Source organism: Rhinolophus hipposideros, assembly GCF_964194185.1.
Source record: "Rhinolophus hipposideros genome assembly, chromosome: 19".
In the NCBI taxonomy this organism is placed as follows: Eukaryota; Metazoa; Chordata; class Mammalia; order Chiroptera; family Rhinolophidae; genus Rhinolophus; species Rhinolophus hipposideros.
In genome coordinates, this window is record NC_138065.1 from 8,138,225 (window position 1) to 8,159,393 (window position 21,169).

At 36.7% G+C, this 21,169-nt stretch overlaps 1 protein-coding gene across 1 annotated transcript in view; it reads right to left on the bottom strand.

Moving 5' to 3' along the window:
• The window catches only part of MAN1A2 (mannosidase alpha class 1A member 2), a 114,069-nt gene that overhangs the window by 91,386 nt on the left and 1,514 nt on the right, over positions 1-21,169 (bottom strand). The window contains exon 2 of the mRNA XM_081024799.1: positions 3,320-3,575. Within this exon, the coding sequence (XP_080880925.1) occupies positions 3,320-3,575 (256 nt within the window). The remainder of the gene's footprint in view (positions 1-3,319; positions 3,576-21,169) is intronic.

The following is a 21,169-nucleotide window of genomic DNA, read 5'->3' on the forward strand; positions in this document are numbered from 1 at the left end:
TGTTCTTTTCATCTGAAGCACAGCTGTCATCCTACAGATTCCCTTACTCACAATCCCAAGACTCCCCTTCTTTTTTCTCTCTAGGGACAGATACCTTGTGTCCAAAATCCCTTCTCTTCCTATTTTTGTGCTGAAGCATATTTTCCAGTAGTAACCTGAGAAAATGCCTAAAAATAGCTTTATCTTCAGATTTCATTATTTGACTGGATATATAATGCTAAGCGTTTGCTCCACTTCCAGTTTCCAATATTATTATTGAGCCATTATATACAATCCCAATCTTTTGGTTGGAACCTTTTTTCTTCTCTGTAAACTTTTAGGATCTGGTTTTGTTTGTTTGCTTGATTGTGTTTGTTTGTTTGTTTGTTTGTTTGAAGATGTTTCTTATGCCTATTTTTCTAACATTTCAGGAGCCTTTCTTTTGCTCATTGTGTTGGATTCCCGGCAGATCCTTTCAATCTGGCAACTCAGACCCTTTAAGTTTTACCCAATTTTCTTTCAATTGTTTCTTTGACTTCTCATCTATTTTTCTCTGTTCTCTTCTAAAATATCTATCTGATCATTTCTTAGATGTTCTGGATTGATCTTATCATTTCATTTGTTTTGTTTTTTCGACCTTTTTGTCCTACTGAGCAATTTGCTCAATTTCATCTTCCAATGCTTCTATTGAATTTTAAAATTCTGCCATCTTTAATTTCCAAACATTCTTTCTTATTTTCTAAAAGCTCCTTTTTATAACTTAAGTGTTCTCATTTCATGAATTCATTCAATTCAATTTTCTTGTCACTCTAATGATGTGAATTCTTTTCTGACATATTTTTTCTGCTCCCTATATTGTTTCTGTGTCCTCTGAATTCCTTTCTTCCATCTGTTTTGTTCTCTCACGTGAAAAACTTTCCTTAAATGTCTGGTGATCTTCGCTTCACTGTTCACATAAGAGTAAAGTGCTCGAGACAATCAAAGGCTGTCAGTGAATGAGCAAGGCTTGTTGATTAGCCTCATCTTAGGGAGATGAGGTGAAACCCAGGGGTGTTTCGCTGAGGAACACTAGGTCTTTTCTCTTGGGCCAGTCTCCCCAGAGAGAAGTCCTCTATTCTCCAGCTTATTGAATATAAACCCGGCTGCCAGAATTTTGAGAACTAGGCAGGAAAAAGTGGTCTCAATATTCAGAACACATTTTTCACTCAATTTTCTCTACTCCTCCTCTCTCATTTTTTAGACCTCTGCACTTTTCCCTTAGCCATACCTGTGGTATTCTCAAAATTCTGATCTTCTCTAATCCATCCCTCCAGAAGGTTAACTTTGGTCTTCTGTTGGGAAAGCGAAGACAGTAGCTAGGATGCATTGGCATGAGAATTGGGGAACTAGCGGTTAAGAGCTCCTTTTAAAACTTCCCAATAATCCTTTCCAGCTCTATTTTATACCCCTGCCTTCAGAGGCAAATGTTGTCTAATTCTTGAATTGGTTTCTAATGACTGAAACTTTCAGGTATTCTGAAGTTCACAACACATTACTGCTAGCTAGCTACTTCCCCCGCAAGCTTAGATTTCAACTTTCTCTGCTTGCTAAATCAGTAGCCATAATGTTTACAGGAGCATACACAGCGGTCTTTAACGTGTTTTATGTTGATTTGTAAGAACATTGGATACTATGGACTGCTTCAGCAGGTCTGGGTTGTTCAAACCCTGCACATCCCAAAGAAAGGTCTGGTCTGTGCTGAACTCCTGGAAAATAACCTCTAAACCTTTATTACCCTGCCTGTTAACAGTATCTTTGTTTACTTGAGGCCTTGGGCCATGTCAGATAGTTTATGCTAACAATATGATTTATGGCCTTGGGCCACATAATATCAACCTGACCTCTGGAGGGGCTGGAGAACTAAGTTCCAACAAACCTACACCACAAACCCTGGACAGCAAGGCATGGCTGAACTTCCCTGGTTGGCAAGGCTTCCTGCACACTGACCGCCACGCGTCATTGTTGGGAGAACTAAGCACTGTCAGCGTCCCTCTACTGGAAGAGGACAACTAGAAGGCTGCACCTTGTCTCTCCTGCACTCTGTCCTATGCACCTTTCCTATTACTGGTTTTAATCGGCATGCTTTCGCTGTAATAAACTGAAAGCACGAGTATAACAGCTTTGCTGAGTTCTGTGAGTACTTCTAGAAAATCATTGAGCCTTAGTGTCCCCCAAAACACACACTGTTATCTATCTGAATTATTATGTACATTAGAAAATATTTCAGTAAATTCTAATGACATCTGAAAAAACCAGGTCAGGCATCTGAAAAAAAAAAGTCTATTGATGTCTCTCCAACACTGTCCAGAAAAAGTGCCCTAAGCAGTCTGTGCATAAAACAATCATCGGAGATGAGGTAAAATCAGAGTACAGCTCTACTTTGATTCCATCAAGGTCAAAGTCTTAACAATAATCCGTAAGGCCAAGTTTCAAGTACATGCTAAATCTTTCATGTTCATTATTAGAATACATGCATATAGATTTTTGACTATTTGAACTAAACTCATTGTCTGATTTTATGATAAACAATGCCTGTGAAATACTCTTGATGCTATTACATCCTGCCAAAATCTTCTTCACAGGCAGTATAAATGCAAACTCCACCTGGAATTAGCAGGAGTTCTAATTAACAAAGTTCAACTGAAATATTCACTAGACTTTTCCCTCCCCTCTGGTATTCTCTTTACCTCCAAGTAATTCCTAGAATAAATCAAAAGACTTCTGTGACTAAACGAATTTAAAGAATTCTGAGAACGATTCCTCCCCATTCCTCAACTCATTGAGACTCTCTGGAAGGAATGTGTTCTTAATCTGCTGTGTAGTTACGGGGTTTCACGACATGTGCCTGAAAAGATGGCAGGTATAATGCTAACTCTTCAGAAGCATGTTTCTGAGGAGATATGCATTTTATCTAACAGAGGCCCTTATAACTAAACACTTAAGAAATTTCTATTCACTAATAAATTATGTATGGATCTATTCTACATTATTTATGAAATGCTGATTTCAAAAGATCTCTGAATGCAGGGTTGAGTGATGTAACCATCCAAACAACATTATATCAGAATTTTAAGTGTCCAATAATTATATTATGATCCATACTAAGAAAGAGACAGAGCTCTAGCCCTCACTGCCAACTTGGAAACTGAACTACAACTATGACCCAGAAACAAACAAGATCAAAGAATAACACCATAGGTGTGTGTGTGTGTGTGTGTGTGTGTGTGTGTGTGTGTGTGTGTGTGTTGCCAGTCAAATATATATCCATAACCACTCCATATCATAAATCTCAGCTTATTACCTCTTTAATTTTTTCCCTTTTCTTTCTTATGTCATTGTCTTCTGGATCTCCACCATTTATTCCTATGAGGTTTGGTATAGGGACTGGTGGAAGTGGCTTTTTCTCTTTTGTCTTCATTTCTTGGACTACCTTAATTTTTTCTGTCTGAATTTCTGCTCGGATTTCCTCTCTCGACTTTTTTAATTTTTCTTTTGCTTCTTCCAAGGCCTTCTCGTGATCAGCTCGAATTTTATTTCTCAAGCGTTCCTCTTCTTCCCTTAAGAAGAGAAGACAAAGACTGGTTAGAATGACCCTTCAGAACTTCCACCTTTAAACATAAAACTTAAAGTTTCCTCCCCCAAACCCCGATGGTTGTTTCCTACTCCTGCCTTTAAAAGGTAGGAATGATTAGTGAGAGACTCAGATCTGCCCCAAGAACAGGATAAATGTAACTTGCTATGAGCCCTGGAGGCTGAACACAAACACTTTCCACGGTGGAGGAAGAGAGAACCTAGGAAGAAAGTGACAATTTCAGGGTCAATGAGAAGAGAGAAAACAGCAGTCAGTCACTTATCAGGAGACACGTGAAAAAAGGTGGTGGTCGGGGGACGGAAGGAAGAAAGGGAGACACACAGTGAAAAACTAGATGGGAGAGAGAAAATAAAGAAACAGAATTAAGAATCAAGATGGACAAACATGTAAACACAGGGTCAAGGAAAGAGATAAGCAGAAAAAATAAGAGAACAGGGCATTTTTCATTTGTTGTATAGTAAGTAGTACATCATATGCTTGCAAAACGTGTGCGTTTTGGAAATACCATAGATCTTACAGCACAATGGTTCCCAACTGATGAGGGCGTGATTGCTTAAAACTCTCTTGCGCCCTTGTTAAAAACACAGATTCCAGTTCAGCAGGTCTGTGTGACACCCATGAATTTACGTTAAGCTCCCTGATGGTTTTGGTGTGGACACACGTTTGGAAACCACTACTGCGGTGGACATCTGCTGGGTTTCCTACCCAGCATGACTTTGAGAGCTCCATCTTCTCTCTACCTCCACCCCCAATCCACATGAATGAATACAGGAGCGGAGTTACTATTTTCCAAATCACCAGTGATGACTATCCCAAGGGTAAACATTTAACCCAACAGTCACCTTCCACACTCCCCTGGTCCTTGAATAGACGAATGACAACAAAACTAATAATTGCTATGGCTTAGATGTATGAGGCACTGGCTTAGTCAATTACTTAGATTATCTTATTTAATTCTCACACCAATTTATGAGGTACCCTCTATTAAACACAGTTTTCCATTGTATTATGAAACAGTAAGGCATAAAGAGAAAAACTAAGTAATCTGTTCAGGGTCACAGAGCTGGGAAGTAGAGAGCCTAAGTACATGCATTTTGACTTCTTAAACCCTATGCAAATATTGCCTTTCACAAAAGACAAGAGATTTTATTTAAGAGTTTGTCTTACTATAGAGGTACTAACACCTGTCTCTCAGTATCTTTTCTCCCTCTTCCTTAATCCCCCATCCCCTCCTCGCCTCACGCCAGGCCACGTAAGGACACACCAAGAAGGCAGCCACCTGTAAGTCAGGAAGCGAGCCTTCACCAGAAACTGCACCCTGCCGGACCTTGATCTCGGACTTTCCAGCTGCTAGTACTCTGAGAAATAAATGTCTGTTACTTAAGACACCCAGTCTATGTATTCTGGTATTTTATTATCACAGTCCAAACAGACTCAGACAGCCCCCTAGCCTCAGTTCCAAGCCCTGAAGTCCACAAGCTAATGATGACACAAAAGTTTTTAATTTTAATGAAGTCCAACTTATCTATTTTTTCTGAATTTTAATAAAGTCCAATTTATCTATTTTCTTCTGTTTCCTGTCTTTTGATGTCATAGCCAAGAAATCATTGCCAAATCCAATATCATGATGATTTTCCCCTACGTTTTCTTCTAAGAGTTTCATCGTTGAAGCGCTTACATTGGGTCTTCGATCCATTTTGAGTTAGTTTTTGTATACGGTGTTCGACGTAAATTTTAAATTTCAGGGGAGGTTGAAAAGGAATCTACTCCCTTGAACTAAGGAAAGGGACCAGAAGCAAAACAAGAAAGTGAGAAATAATGCTCCAGCTATAGAGTGTAGACAGTGAAGCAGAGGTGGCCAGAAATAATTTGGAGTCCTTCTTTAAGGTGATCCTTATAAGCTAGTGCTTCTCAGATGTACTATGGGCATTTTAGGCATTTCTGTTCTTTGTTGTACAGAACCCCAGGGCACTGTTGAGCGGCTGAATTCCTGGCCTCCACTTACTAACTGTCTATAGTGTCACCCTTCCCTTCACTGTGAAGATCAAAAATTGCCCCCATGTTTCCAAGATCCCTTTATGGAGAGCTGTAGTGGCCCCTATTTTAAACCACTGCACTGAAAGTGCTGAAAGGGTAGAGTCTATCTAGGAAGACTGTTTATATCTACATTTCTAAATAGCACAGCACAAGTAAGAACTTCATCTCCAACTATAATACAAGCCACTATAGTAACACGTAGAGTTCTTTTCAATTTACTTTGTATTTCTTAAGATGTTAAAAAGTGACCCCCTATCAAAATTCAGGAAGTCGCGGGTGTACCGGTAGCAGAACCCCTTCTCTTCCTACAGAAGCCAAAGGTTCAAGGTACCTTACTTATCTTTCTATCCTGTGAAAGCCAGGCAAGGCCCTATGACCTACGGCTCAGGCAATCGGAGGCTCTGGCTGCAACTACACATCTGAAGGAAGTGACATAAAGAAACAAGGATTCGATGTTAGAAATCGCTCAGAAAGCGAGGGATCCAGCATCCAGAGGCAGCAGAGCCATAACCAAGTGCTCAGTGACCAGCAGCACTGACCACAACAGTCCACTAACTGTCCCTTAACCTTCACTACGGTTCTGTACACCTGCCTTCCTTTAATGCCTGACTATCGTCTAAACCTACTTCTCCAGGCTTTATGTTAATTCTGAAAGCGAACCAAGATCCTCCCAATAAACACCTATTTTACATGCATTACAGTTGTTTTCTACTATTTGTATCCTACATGCCTCTCCTACAAGCCTTTTTAACCTAAGCACATGTCTTTGATTCACTCCCTCTCTTTTTAACCTAAGCACATGTCTTTGATTCACTCCCTCTCAATTGCCTGTAAGACAATTCAACCAATACAGAATGGACACTTCTGACTGGCCAACACCACTGAAAAATAGCGGAGTCCCACCTACATGCACAAAACTGCAAGTTACCCTGAACATGGTATGATTGAGAACAATATGGAATACAGGAAGGCAGTCAACCAGCCCATAACTACAATTAATGTGCATATAGAAAGTAGTTTCAGGAATCTGGGAAGAGACCTGGGACCCACCAAGGCACTAGCCTGTATAGGCTGCTCTTCTGCAAAGCTATTCCCATGCCTGAGTTGAGAACTGCTGTAACTCCCAGCACAGGTAAGGGCCTGCCTCAATCACTATTGGAAAGAAGTCCTCCAAATCATCTACACATTTCAAAACCATCACCTAAAGGAGACTCAAAGGCTCTCCAGAGAAAAGGCTCATCCCGACAGGCATCTATTTTGCCTGATGTGAGATGCTAACTATAAAGAGGTTGCTCAGAGACTACTCCACCGACTTCTCATCTAGATGTAACTAAAGTCCATACACTAATAGCAAGGAACACCAGATAGTAAACCAAACTCCTCAACTACAAATCCATTCTTCTCTAATCTGCTCCATGATTCTGGAACTTAGACTCTGTAAATTACCTCTCTCTCTATTGTCAGCTGGTTTTCTATTAGGTTCAACCAACAGGGAGTACAAAAGGGAGACCAGAAAGCAGAAGAATGGGATCTTGATAACCTAATTCTAAAATAGTTATGGAAGTGAATTTGTCAAGAAGACATAACAATTAAAAACGTATACACCAAACAACATAACTCCAAAATATATGAAGCATTGGTAGTACTGAATGGCGAAACAGACAATTCTACAGTAATAGTTGGAGATTTCAATACCCCACTTTCAATAATGGCTAAACAGCTAGACAGAAGATCAGTATGGAAAGAGATCTGAACACTATAAACCCACTAAACCTAACAAATATACATAGGACACTACCCAGCAACAGTAGAGTCCACATTCTTCTCAAATGCACATAGAACATTCTCCAAAATAGACCATATGTTAAATTCTCAATAAACGTAAAAGATTAAATCATACAAAGTATCTTCACTGCCCACAATGAAGTTAGAAATCAATAACAAAAGGAATCATTAAAATTAAAAATATGTATAAATTAAACAACACATCTGTAAACACCAACAGGTCAAAAAAGAAATCACATGGCAAATTAGGAAATATGAGACAAGAACAAAAATAAAACATTCCAAAAGTACTGGGGTGCAACAAAAGCAGTCCTCAGAGGGAAATTCATAGCAGTAAATGCCTACATTTCAAGAAGATCTCAAATTAACAATGTAACTTTAAAACTTAAGGAACTGGAAAAAGAAGAGCAAACTAATCCCAAAGCTAGTAGAAAGTAAAAAATAATAAAGATTATAGTAGAGATAAACAAAATAAAGAATAGAAAACCTAGAGAAAAAAAATCAACAAAACTGAAAATTGGTTCTTTGAAAAGATTGACAAATTTAACAAACCTTTAGCAAAATGACAAAGAAAAAACAAACAGGTGATGCAAATAACTAAAGTCAGAAATAAGAATGAGGACATTACTACTGACATTACAGAAATAAAAAAGATTAAAAGATTATACTATGAACAATTGTACAAAAAATTCGACAACCTAGATGAACTGGACATATTGCAAGAAAACACACAAACTACAAAAACCAACTCAAGAAGAAACAAAATCTGAATAGACCTGTAACAGGTAAGAAGCTTGAATCAAAAATCAAAAACCTGCTGACAGAGAAAAACCCAGGACCAGATGGTTTCACAGGTGAATTCCACCACACTTAAAGAATTAACACCAATCCTTCTCAAACTTTTCCAAAAAACAGAAGAGGAGGGAACACTTCTTAACTCATTCTATGAAGCTAGAGTTACCCTGATATCAAAGTCACACCACAAGAAAACTACAGACCAATATCTTTTACAAATATAGATGCAAAAATCCTCAACAAAATAGTACTGATCCAAACAGCATAATAAAACAATTACACACCACGATCAAGTGGACTTTACCCCAGAAATACAAAGGTGGTGCAACGTAAGTAAATCAATCAATGTAATACACCACATTAGTAGAACAAAGGAATAAAATACATAACATCTCGACCAATGCAAAAAACAACCCAAAAAACATTTGACAAAATACAGCACCCTTTCATGATAAACATATTCAGTAAACTTGGAACAGAAAAGAACGTCCTCAATATGATAAAGGGAATTTATGAAAAACCCACAGCTAACATCATACTCAAAGGTAAAAGATTGAAAGCTTTTCCCTAAAGATCAGCATAAGGCAAAGATACCCGCTTTCACTACTGCTATTCAACATTGTACTGTAAGTTCTAGCCAGAGCAATTAGGCAAGAAATTAAAAGTATCCAAATCGGAAAGAGAGACATAAAACCATCTCTATTCACAGATTATATCATCCTATATATACAGAAAATTCCAAACAATCCACAAAATGACCACTAAAGCTAATAAATGAATTCAATAAAGTTGAGGTCACAATATGAAGGTGTAAAAATCACTTGTGTTTCTCTACATCAGAAATGAAAAGTCAAAAAAGGGAAATTAGAAAAACAATTCCATTCGCAATAGCATAGAAAATAATTAAATATCTAGGAATAAAGTTAACCAAGGAGGTGAAACACTTGTACACTGGAATGTACAAACATTGCTGAAAGAAATTAGAGATCTAAATAATAAAAAGCTATCCCGTGGTCATGGATTGGAAGACAATGTTGTTAACATGATAATACTACCCAAAGTGATTTACAGATTCAATGCAATCCCTATCAAAATTCCAACAGCTATTTCTGCAGGAATTGAAAAGCTGATCCTCAAATTCATAGGGAATTGCAAGTGGCCCAAAACAGTGCAAATGATATTGAAAAAGAATAACAACGATGGAGCACTCACACTTTGCAATTTCAAAGCTTGCTACAAAGCTACAGTAATCAAAACAGCATGGTAAACATAAATCGACGAATGGAACAGAACTGAGAATCTAGAAATAACCTCATACATGTATAGTCAACTGATTTTCATCAAGGATGCCGATACTATTTATTCAATGGGGAAAAAATCGTCTCTTCAACAAATGGTGCTGGGACAACCAGAGAGCTACATTCAAAATAATAAAGATGGACCCCATCTGACATCACACACAAAATCTCAAAATGGTTCCACAACCTCAATATGAAAGTAAAAATCATAAGTCTTAAGAAAACAGGAGTAAATCTTCATGACCGTGGTTTGGCAATGGATTCTTAAATATGACATCAAAAGCATAAGAAGAAAATAAATTAGGCTTTATCAAAATTAAAAGCTTTTTGCATCAAAGGACATTATCAAGCAAGTGAAAGACAACCTACAGAAAAGGAGAAAATATCTGCAAACCATGTATCTGATAGGGGTCCAGTATCCAGAAGATATAAAAAAAACTCCTACAACTCAAAAACAAAAATACAAACGACCCAATTTTAAAATTAGACAAAGGACTTGGATGGACATTTATCCAAAGCAGGTCAACAAGCACATGAAAGATGTTCAACATCATTAGTCATTAGGGAAATGCAAATCAAAACCACGAGCTACTACTTCATATACACAGGATGGATATAATTGTTTTTAAAGTGTTGACAAGGATGTAGAGAAATTGGAACCTTCAGACACCGCTGATGGAAATGTAAAATGATTCAGCTGCCATGGGAAACAGTCTGGCAGTTCCTCAAAAAGTTAAACATAGATGCACCATACGACCCAGAAATTCCACTCCTTGGTATATACACCAGAGAGAACAAACAAATTCATTCACACGCATGTTCATAGCAGCACTACTCACAGTAGCCGAAAGGTAGAAACAACCCAAATGTCCATCAGCAGATGAGTGAATGCACTAACAAATCATTATTCCCCCATAAAAAAGAATGATGTAGTAGATGAGTCTCAAAAACATTAAGCTAAGTGAAAGAAGGCAGACACAAAAGGTCCTACACAGCATGATTCCATTTATGTGAAATATTTACCACCTAGATCGTAATTTTTACCAGAATAGGTAAGTCCTTAGAGACAGAAAGCAGATTGGTGATTAGCCAGGGGCTGGCAGGGAGTAGGGAGAGGGGAGTAACTGCTTGATGGGTATGAAGTTTCCTTCGGGATATGAGAATGTTTAGGAACTAGATTGGATAGACTTGGTGGAACACAACCTTGTGAATATATTAAATGCCACGAAACTGTTCACATTAAAATGGTTAATTTTAGGTTATACAAAGTTTACCTCAAAAAACAACAAAAAACAAACACCCATTTATAGAAGAGCTTAGAATCAAGAAGGGCAAACACAATTTTAAAGAATAAGGTAGAAGAATCCATTCTCTCTTAATCAGTTTGTACTGCTATAACAAAGGACCAGAGGCTGAGCGGTTTATAAACAACAGGAAGTGATTTCTCACTGTTCTGGAGGCTGGAAGTCCAAGATCACGGTGCCAACATGGTCAGGTTTGGGTGAGAACCTTCTAGGAGGCAGACTGTCAACTTCTCACATGGAGGAAAGAATACGTAGAGAGAAAGCAAACTCTCTTATAAGGGCACTAACTAATCCCATTCCTAATTATAGGAATATCACCTCCCAAAGCCTCCTCCTAATACCCGTACCACAGCACTGGGGACAGGATTTCAACACACGAGTTTTGGGAGGACACAAACATTCAGCCCATGCCATCACCTAAAGCTACACTTATTACTACACTTATTATTATTAAAACAGCATGCTACGCTAATCCAACAGAAATATACAGAAGGCATAGAGTGCCCAGAAACAAACATATGAAAATCAGAAAAATTGTTATATGGCAGAAATTGGCATTACAAATCCATGGGAAAGGACACGCTCTTCAGTAAGTAGCACAGGGACAGGTGGACAACTGTGTGGAAAAATATAAAGTCAATCCCAACATACACAAGAATCAAAACGAGGTAGGTTAAATCCCTCAACGTGAAAAACAAAGCTTTAGAACTACCAAAATTGAAAATAAGGAGACTATACCTTCAGCGTAGGAAAACAGTTCCTAAGCAAAATCCAAAAAACAATACCATAAAGCAAAATACTGACAATTTCAATTACATGAAAACTTCTGTAAAACTAAAGATACCATAAGCAAAGTATAAAAATAAGGCATCCATTGCAAGAAGATATGTATAATGCAGCAGTTACATAACAAAGAATTCACCCAGAATGGATAAATAATTCCTACAAATCAGTAAGAAAAAAGAGAACGACCCATAAAGAAAACTGGCAAAAAGTGTGAGTGAGCAACTCAATGACCAGGAAACCCAAACCACCAATAAATATGTTTTAAAAAATATCTACCTCACTAGTAATGAGAGAAATACAAACTAAAACTGGCATCAGATTGGTAAAGATTTTTTAAATACTCATACAATACCATGGTTTGCGAAGATGCAGGTGGGAATGTAAACTGGAACAACCTACTTTAGAGGCTCATTTAGCAACAAAATTTGAGTGAATAACCCACATACTTTACAACTTAATAGTTCTATTGCTAAGTTTTTACCTTGGGGAAAAAAACACAGGTGCCCAAGAGCACATGTACAAGAATGTTTTTGCGGCAAAAATATGGAATTAACCTAAAAATCTATCAATGGAGGAATATATAAATTGGAAGTTTAATCATACAATTTTATCTACGTAGATAAAATAATTGAACCACAGCCCAATATATCAAATACATAAACCACTATAAAATGTTGAGCAAAAACTTGCAGAATGAGATATATATATATGTTATATATAGATATATAAATATATATATATATTATATATATTTAAAATATAAATAAAATATATAAAATATATAGATACATTTATATCTATATATTTGTTTAAGAACATGCAAAACAACATATATATGATTTATATCAATATATATTTATATCTATATATAATGTTTAAGAACATGCAAAACATATATATAATTTATATCAATATATAACATATCAATATATATGTTGTAGAAGACAAAATCATGGACTGAGAAAGACAATGTCAAAGTCAGCTAGAGATTTACCTCAAGAGGAGTAACCTTCAGCTAAAATAGAAAAATGTTAAGACTTGAAATAGTGGGTACAGTGACATTAATATTATCTGTTAAGACTTTTATATATGCTTGTAACTTTTTAAAAAACAAGAATACAGAGGCAAAATATAATATTATAATTATGTTAGCAAAACATAATATTATAAAACTATGAAATTAAAATAGGTTGGTGCTTTTGGGAATAACCAGAAAGATCCATAAGGGGGGGTTAAAAAAAGGAACTCCACATATTGTGATATATATCATTTATTTAACTAATCCCCTGTTGACAGCTATTTGGATCATTTACAGTATGTCATGTTACAGCTACAGAGGACATTCTGGAACATTTCTTTGTGCAATGACGTGAAGATTTCCCAAGCATAAGTTCTTAGAAGACTCGCTGAATCAAGAACATGCACTTTAAATTAGTTGATATTACGAAACTGTTCTTCACAAACTTCCATTCATTTAGACTTCCATTCATTTAGACTTAACACCAACAGTGTAAGCACAAGAGGAACCCGCTGCTCAGTGCCCACCACAGCCTGGGTATCACCAATCCTTTTAAGTAGAGGAAGAACTCTACGTCATGAAAAGGGAAATGTTTTATAATGGCATCACAAGTTCACAGAAAAATAATTCACATGTGTCATTATATACATAACAGACCTATACCAAATAAATATAAACTTGCTATCAGATGCTGTCTTACTGCCAAAGAATTGAAGAGATCATGTACACACATATAACTTTATAAATAAACTTACAGCTATAATCATATATAGCTATAAATAGTTTTAGATACATAAATACATACAATTGTCCCAGATCTCAATTTAGCACAAGACTGGCCTATTTTTCCAGATGCTAGGGTCTGGTTCCTAATAGAAAAAAGCTGCAGGAACACTGCACCTTATATGCAGGTAACCCAATCCATATGGCAGAAAGGCATAAGTTAATGACATAAATGCCTATTAGAAAAAAAAAACGGAGGAAAGATAAGGCAATGATTATATGAAGTCTCAAAAAGTGCCAATGACCTAAATGCATGTTACCAGAGCCTCACCCAAATGAAAAGGACTAAGATTCCTAGAATCAGACTCCAAATAATATATGCTTCAAGAATAACGTTAAGATTTGAAAAGGTTTAAATCTTTCAGTAGTGTCTGAATCAAAATTAATCTTCTATAATATTTTCCAATCCCCAATACCATGTTTCCCCGAAAATAAGACCTAGCTGGACCATCAGCTATACCGTGGCTTTTGGAGCAAAAATTAATGTAAGACCGGGTCTTATTTTACGATAATATAAGACTGGGTCTTATTTTACGATAATATAAGACCGGGTCTTATTTTACAAGACCCGGTCTTACATTAATTTTTGCTCCAAAAGCCACGGTATAGCTGATGGTCCAGCTAGGTCTTCTTTTCGGGGAAACACGGTACTTAGTATAATGCTTGGTACATAACAAATACTCAAAAACACTTGCTGAATAAATGAATGTGACCAATATTTTTTCATGGTAACATCAACATCACTAAGGAAACATCAAGAAATCTGCATAAGTAACAGAGGTTGATTTTATAAATATGTAAATGTCAAAATATAAAAGGAAAACAAGACACACATTGTTCTTTGTAGTCCAGATTACTTCAAATCCTTTCTTTCCGCTACCCTGTTTCCCCGAAAATAAGACCTAACCGGAAAATAAGCCCTAGCGTATTTTTCAGGATGACATCCCCTGAACGTAAGTCCTAATGCATCTTTTTGAGCACAACTTAATATAAGACCCGGTCTTATTTTGGAGGCAACACGGTGTATATATACAACTTGTCCTAAAGTTCTTGTTAAGATATGGAGAACAAAAGCGAACGCTTCCAAAGGTATCTCCCAATATGAAGGTTAGGAAATTGCGATCTTAAATCAAAGAAAATTTCACAGGGTCTGAGGCCGGAATTGCTCAAGGACTCTTGATTTTCCACAGAATCTAACCTAACGCCTTAGATAACAAATTATTAATAAGAGATGGAACTATGACCTGGGCTCAAAAATGACACCTGGAGGTACTGTATAAATACACCTGTGAACTTGAGGCTGGCATATAAAATGTTCAATGAATTAAACTTTTTAACTTACGAAAAACCAGAATGTATAAAACAGCATTACATTCATTCACTTTTTAAATTGGTACAGATTTTATTATATAATCATACCGTAACCCCCTTTATCGGCAAGGGACACATTCCAAGACCCCCAGAGGGTGCCTGAAACTTCGGGTAGTACTGAGCCCTATATATGCTGTATTTTTTGCTATACATACACACCTTTTCACTGAATAGAAGCTCGTCACGGCTTCTCTTTCACATACCCAAACTGCCAGCATCACTATTCTTGCGCTGTGGGTCTGTAATGAAGTTAAAGTAAGGGTCACCTGAACACAAGGACTGTGATACCATGACAGTCCACCTGGCAACTGAGATGGCTACTAAGTGACTAAAGGGCAGGTGGCGCACACAGCATAAGGTAAGCTGGACAAAGGGAGGCTTCACGTCCGGGAGGCAGAGTAGGATGGGGTGGTATTTCACCATGCTACTCAGAACGGTGCACAATTTAAAACTTATGAGTGGTTTATTTCTGGAATGTTCCATTTAATATTTTCCGACCATGGTTGACAGCGAGCAACTGAAACCGCAGCAAGCCAATCTATGGATAAGGGGGAACTACCGTAGTATTATGTAAATTAATTAGTCACTTACAATTGTTTAAACCTTTATTTTTATATATAAAATTGACACTGCAACTCCTACTTTATTTTCACAGTATTTGTGATGTCCTGAACTAAATTACTGCACATTTTTCAGTTCCGTACTTCATAAAATTACTCGTATTTCTTATGTATGAGCTGGAAGGAATCTTTAAAGATCCAATCATTTCCTCATTTCAGAAATAAGGCACAGAGAAGTTGACAGCTTACTGAAATACACTCTAACAAGTAAGCACAATACTGAAACAAGAGCCTCTATCTTTTAAAATGGAGCCCAATAGTCTTTTAAATATCCAATGATGCTTTCCTTCTGAGCTACATAAAATTCCAAGATACATCACTGAAATGAAAGCCCTCTGAAGGAGCTTTTTCTTCGTAATAAATCCTAAATCACACTGCATTCCTCATTATGGCCATGTTCTTAAAGGAAAAATGTTCCAGCAAAAATTCAGTGGCAATCAAAATACACTTTTCCGAGTGAATATGCAGAATTATGGAAAATCACAAGTAGCAAAATGATTTTCCCAGCCAATGATTATGTAGAGTCAATCCAAACTACAAGTTAAATATTCTTATAATTTTCAAACAATAGTAAACATAACACTGGCCCATTTAATCAATTAATGTTTACCGTGCACTACTGATTCTGAATAAATGTCGGGCTTCTGTGGCGCCAACTTTCAGGATGACCTAAATTTTACAATATTTATAAAAATGTATTTGTAATACCTAACTTACAGATCTGATGTGAACACTAAAGGTTAAATACGTGAAAACACTCATCACATACTCTATTGTTTCCTTCGTTTTCCCTAAAGAAGGAAAAACTCAATGGGAGGGCATGCAAAATATCTTAGACACATTTGCAGGAACACATGTGTTCTAGATAGGGTCGATACAAATCATTCCCTAATTTTTGAAATTGCTTTTTAGAAGGGCCTTTCTTAAAACTATATCCTTCTCACTTTAAGACATCATCCCTCCTCCTTTTGTATCTTCTCTCTCAATTCTTCCTTGCATTTTGGTTAAACCTTCTCTTGTGGAATTGATCTCCTTGCCATGGACATCATTTATTCAACAGGTACACACTTTTACTAAGGACCAAGTGTACTTCGAACATTGTTGATATAAAGATAAATAAAAGGACGGTCATTTGTCCTCAAGGAGCCCGTGTTCTTTTGGGAGTGACAAATAAGTAAGCAAATGACTGTAAATGTGCAATCATAGACAATACGTGAGAAAGATAAAAGTACAGAGGGCAAAGACTACGCAGAGACAGAAGACGTAAGCAAGTAAATCTGTATGTGGATGTGGGAACCTCAGAGGTTCAAATGGGAAAATTAATATTAACAAGAGCCCTGAGGATCACCGTTAGGAAGTCACATTAAACACATGCACATCACTGAAAGTAATTTCAAGCACAGTTTTACAATAAATAATGTTGATAAAAAATAAGATCTAATCTGAAACTACATGTTACGGAGGCTTACATAACCTCTATTAAATCTATGCTAATAATTTGGAAGGAATATTCTGAGATTGTGTGTTTTATCCTTTAATAAGAAACTCCAAAAGAAATATTAACAAGAGTAAATAAACATTGCATACCCCAGAATACTTCTTGTAAGACCCCCAAAAAATTCTGAAAAGGCTTACGTAATTTTTAAAGCAAAGAAACAAACTAATGCTTGAACAAATTTTATTTCCTTGAAACATTTAACATCACCCACTAACTACTGTTCACCTATTAACATTCGATTTCTGGGGCATTGTACATTATGTCACCTCCTGGGACTTCCAACACTTACTGACCAACAGGAAAATCAGGACTTACAGCTTGGCGTTCTGCATTTTAACCATACCTTACTAATATTTTATTTATTGCTGAGAAGAATGAAAAACATATTGCTACATTCAGTGATTTTATAACGCTGAACGCGAAAAGCAAAGTCACTGTCATTTTGCTTAGGGTCAAAATTAGATTTTAAATAAGATACAAAATGTCATTTAGTGAGGAGCCCCAAAATACAGCCTCTTGCAAATCACTATTCATTCTTAGGAAAGATACCGAAAATTATAAAAACTCAGAATATCAAAGAAATAAGAGCCACCATGTCAGAATGTCACAGGTGCTAAAAATGACCATCCACATCAAACTACATACTCTACGTTGTTATCTCGTATACTATTCGGACACTAAATTATCTATGAACCAGTCAATAGAACAGAACATATAGGTTTTCTCATCAAAACACTTTATCTTAAATTCATGTACTATCAATTACATAAATTTAAATATTAATTAAACCTAGTGCACATTTCTCAGTAATCCACAGTCATGCCACCCAGAAACTGGGAGTTATCCTGGACTCCCCCTCCCTTCTATCTTCGCCCCCATATTCAATCACCCACCCATTTCTGTGAAACTTAACAGTTGGACATCTCTTCAATCAACCACCTTTCTCCACTAAGTTTTCCCTTCTCCACTATCATCACTGTGTTCTGAGCCAATATCCTGTGACCTAGAACCTCCTGATTTCACATTTCCTCCTGCTCCTCTCCAATCCAGTGTTTTCACTGTAACCAAAGCGGTTATTTATTTTTTATTTTTAAATGATTATGTCATTCATCCTTGCGTTAATGAAAACCCCTCAATGACGTCCCACACTGTTTAGTATAAAGACCAAAATTCTGAACTACAAACTCTCCAGTATCCTGCCTACAGATTCCGAACTCAACAACAACCAGGTTAAATATTGAGTCGTTAGGTTTGCTTACCTGGCAACTTATTGACTGGCATAAAATAAAGAGCACGTGCCCTCAAGAGGGAGGGAGGAGCTGCTGCCCAGGGCCCCCTGAACGCTGCCATCTAAACGTACAGACTTGGGTATTGCCGTATCCTCTAATTTTTCAAGAGAAATCAGAAGTCCAGACTTGATGTGAAATCACCTGATATGTGACTGCTGGCAACTAATTCAAACTTTTTGAACACCAATAAGGAGGCGAACCTGACCTGCCATCTAGTCCCTTACCTGGGCCCACGCCACAATCTCAACACCAGCCGTATTGAGCATTTCTCAGATCCTCAATGATACTAAGCTTTGTTTGCCTTAGGGCTCATACATGTTGTACCCTCTGCTTTGGACACTTTCCCTCCCCCCCCCAGCCCCGGCCCCGCAGTTCCACTTCATTCAGCATCTCCTACTTGTTCTAAGTTTCAGAGCCACTGTTTCTCAAGGAAGCCTTCCCTATCCCACTGCCACCGCCTCGCGCACCCTGGTGCCTGGACAGGCTACCACTGAGAACACTTCCTAACACTCATCACACCTCAAAAATAAATCTATTTATTTGATGCCCATCAACCCCCTAGAGGGGAAGCTTCATTGAAAGAAGGGCCTGACACACACTCGACATGCAACGCACATTTGTTGCTAACTATGAATAGTTTGGTTATAAAACGTTCCTTTAAATAAGATTCTTATGTACTTTTAAAATACTAATTACTCTGTGCCCATCTCTCAAGAGACATGTACAGTATTTAAAGGTAAGCAGACTCAGATTTAAAAGATTCAACTGAAACCGTAATTATTGATACTAATAGCTGATATTTCTTGAGCATCTACTACATGCTGGGAATTGTTGAGCACTTGGCACGTACCATCTCCTGCCATTTAACAACCTGTAAAGCAGATGCCACTGTCATCCAGAGGAAGCAACTTTAAGTATAAAGTTTAAAAATTTGCTCAAGATCACACATCTAATCAGTGACAAACCAGGGGACGAATCCATGTAGTCTAACTCCAGAGCTTAAGCACCTAACTACCATAATAAGCTAATTCATTAATAAAAGCCAATTCAACGACTCTCTCTTAAATACTGTGAATTAAAAATAATGGCCATAATTTATTTTCCATTAGTTATCCATTAACGTGAGGTTCCTCATTCCTCTATCCTGCACCCTTCTACACACACACAAAATTAAGCTACCTTATCCATTTGTATTTTCCGAATTAAGAGATGTTTTTTTGACCCACACCCAAACTAAGTATGACCTTAGTACCAACTAATTCTGTTAAAATGCTATCTTGCTGAATTATTTTTAAACCAGTTAATGTTTATACATTAGTTTGATGTTTGGTATTTCACATTTTAAAGGTACTACTTGAATGATCTCTAATTTGAAATATATTTCATTGCTCCAATTAGAATACTTAGCACTACGGACTGTGTTTTCCGATAAGGTAAGTAACAACTTACCAAATAACAACTTACCAACAACTTACCCAACAACTAAGTAAATATAAAAATAAACGGATAAAACCCAGAAATATGCATAGAGATGATACCTGAACTCCTGCTACCTGAACTCCCACTATTTGAATTCTTGCTTTCCCAAACACAGGAACCAAAAAGATTACAATACATTTTCACATATGTCACTTGCCACCCCCACTCTCACTATCCAAACCCAGAATTTAGGTCACTCACTATCCCTTGCTACCAGAACTCAATAACCAATATCTCACTCCAAACTCTGGAACCCAATAATTCTGGATAGCAATATACAAGCATATGTAGTCACAGGCCATATAAATTTAAGAATTCTTGTGTAAGAGAGTCAAGCAGGTTTTTAAAAATATGAATAAAATGTACATATCTGTATTTTCATTCGCATTTAAAATTTTAATTCCACTTAACCGAGAATTATTCTATGTGAATATTTTTAAACTAGAATGTTGTCATACATATTTTTTAACCTTTAAACCACACTTAAAACATAAGGGAAACTTTAATACATATATGACAGAGTTAAATAATGAGTGACTGCCAAAGAGGTCTGAGGCCAGTCTTCACAGGTTTTTTTTTTTTTTTCCTTTTCAAATATTTATCACAGTTTCTGTAAACACCACGGGAAATAGGTTTTCAAGGAAAACAGTACGTTCAGTGTTAATTTTTCAGCAACACATTTCACAGATCACATCAGATTTTTCTTGAAATCACAAAGAGCAAAAGACAAAATAAAAGAAACACATACAGAAGAGTACAGAAGCTGAAAATAATGGCAAAAATTCCAAATTAATTTAGTTACTGAATAATAGCATGAAACAATTTTAGAAGAAACTACTCCATAAGGTTCAGACAAAACTCGAAGAACCAGCAAACAAGTAATAAATTAACTAGATTGAGAAAAAAGGAAAAGCAGCTCTCATGACAACAGTGCATTTCCCCAAGTATTTAACTTGGGCTCATATTTGAACCTAAGCTTTTTCAAAAACCTTGTGCTTGATGAAAAGTTAAAACTAATGTCACCTGAAAACAGCATGCATATGATTTTTATCACATACTCAAAATTTATGTTAAGAAACAGAGAAAAGAGGGAAATGATTTAGCAGGTAAAAAAGAAAAAAATGGTTTGACAAAAGTAAACTACTTTCCCAAACTCTTCTTTTGCTACAAATTATATATAAATGATTTAAAGGACTGTAACTAGAGCTCCCATTTTATCCTAATTTGACCAAACTCTACCAAGAGCTCACTTCAGATCTGGTAATTTCAATGAAAGCGAACCCTTTCATTGACCATATTCTAACAGTTACTTGACACACTCCATCCCTCACATTTAAAAAAAAAAAAAAAAATCAGGGCAAAATTAAATTTAGAAACATAGCCAAATTTTGTCTACAAGGCTCACAAAGTGAAATGACTTAAGAGTCAATGACATCTTTGACTGCATACAGAGCACCAAACCATGTCCTCTGAAAATAAGAACAATGGGGATATTT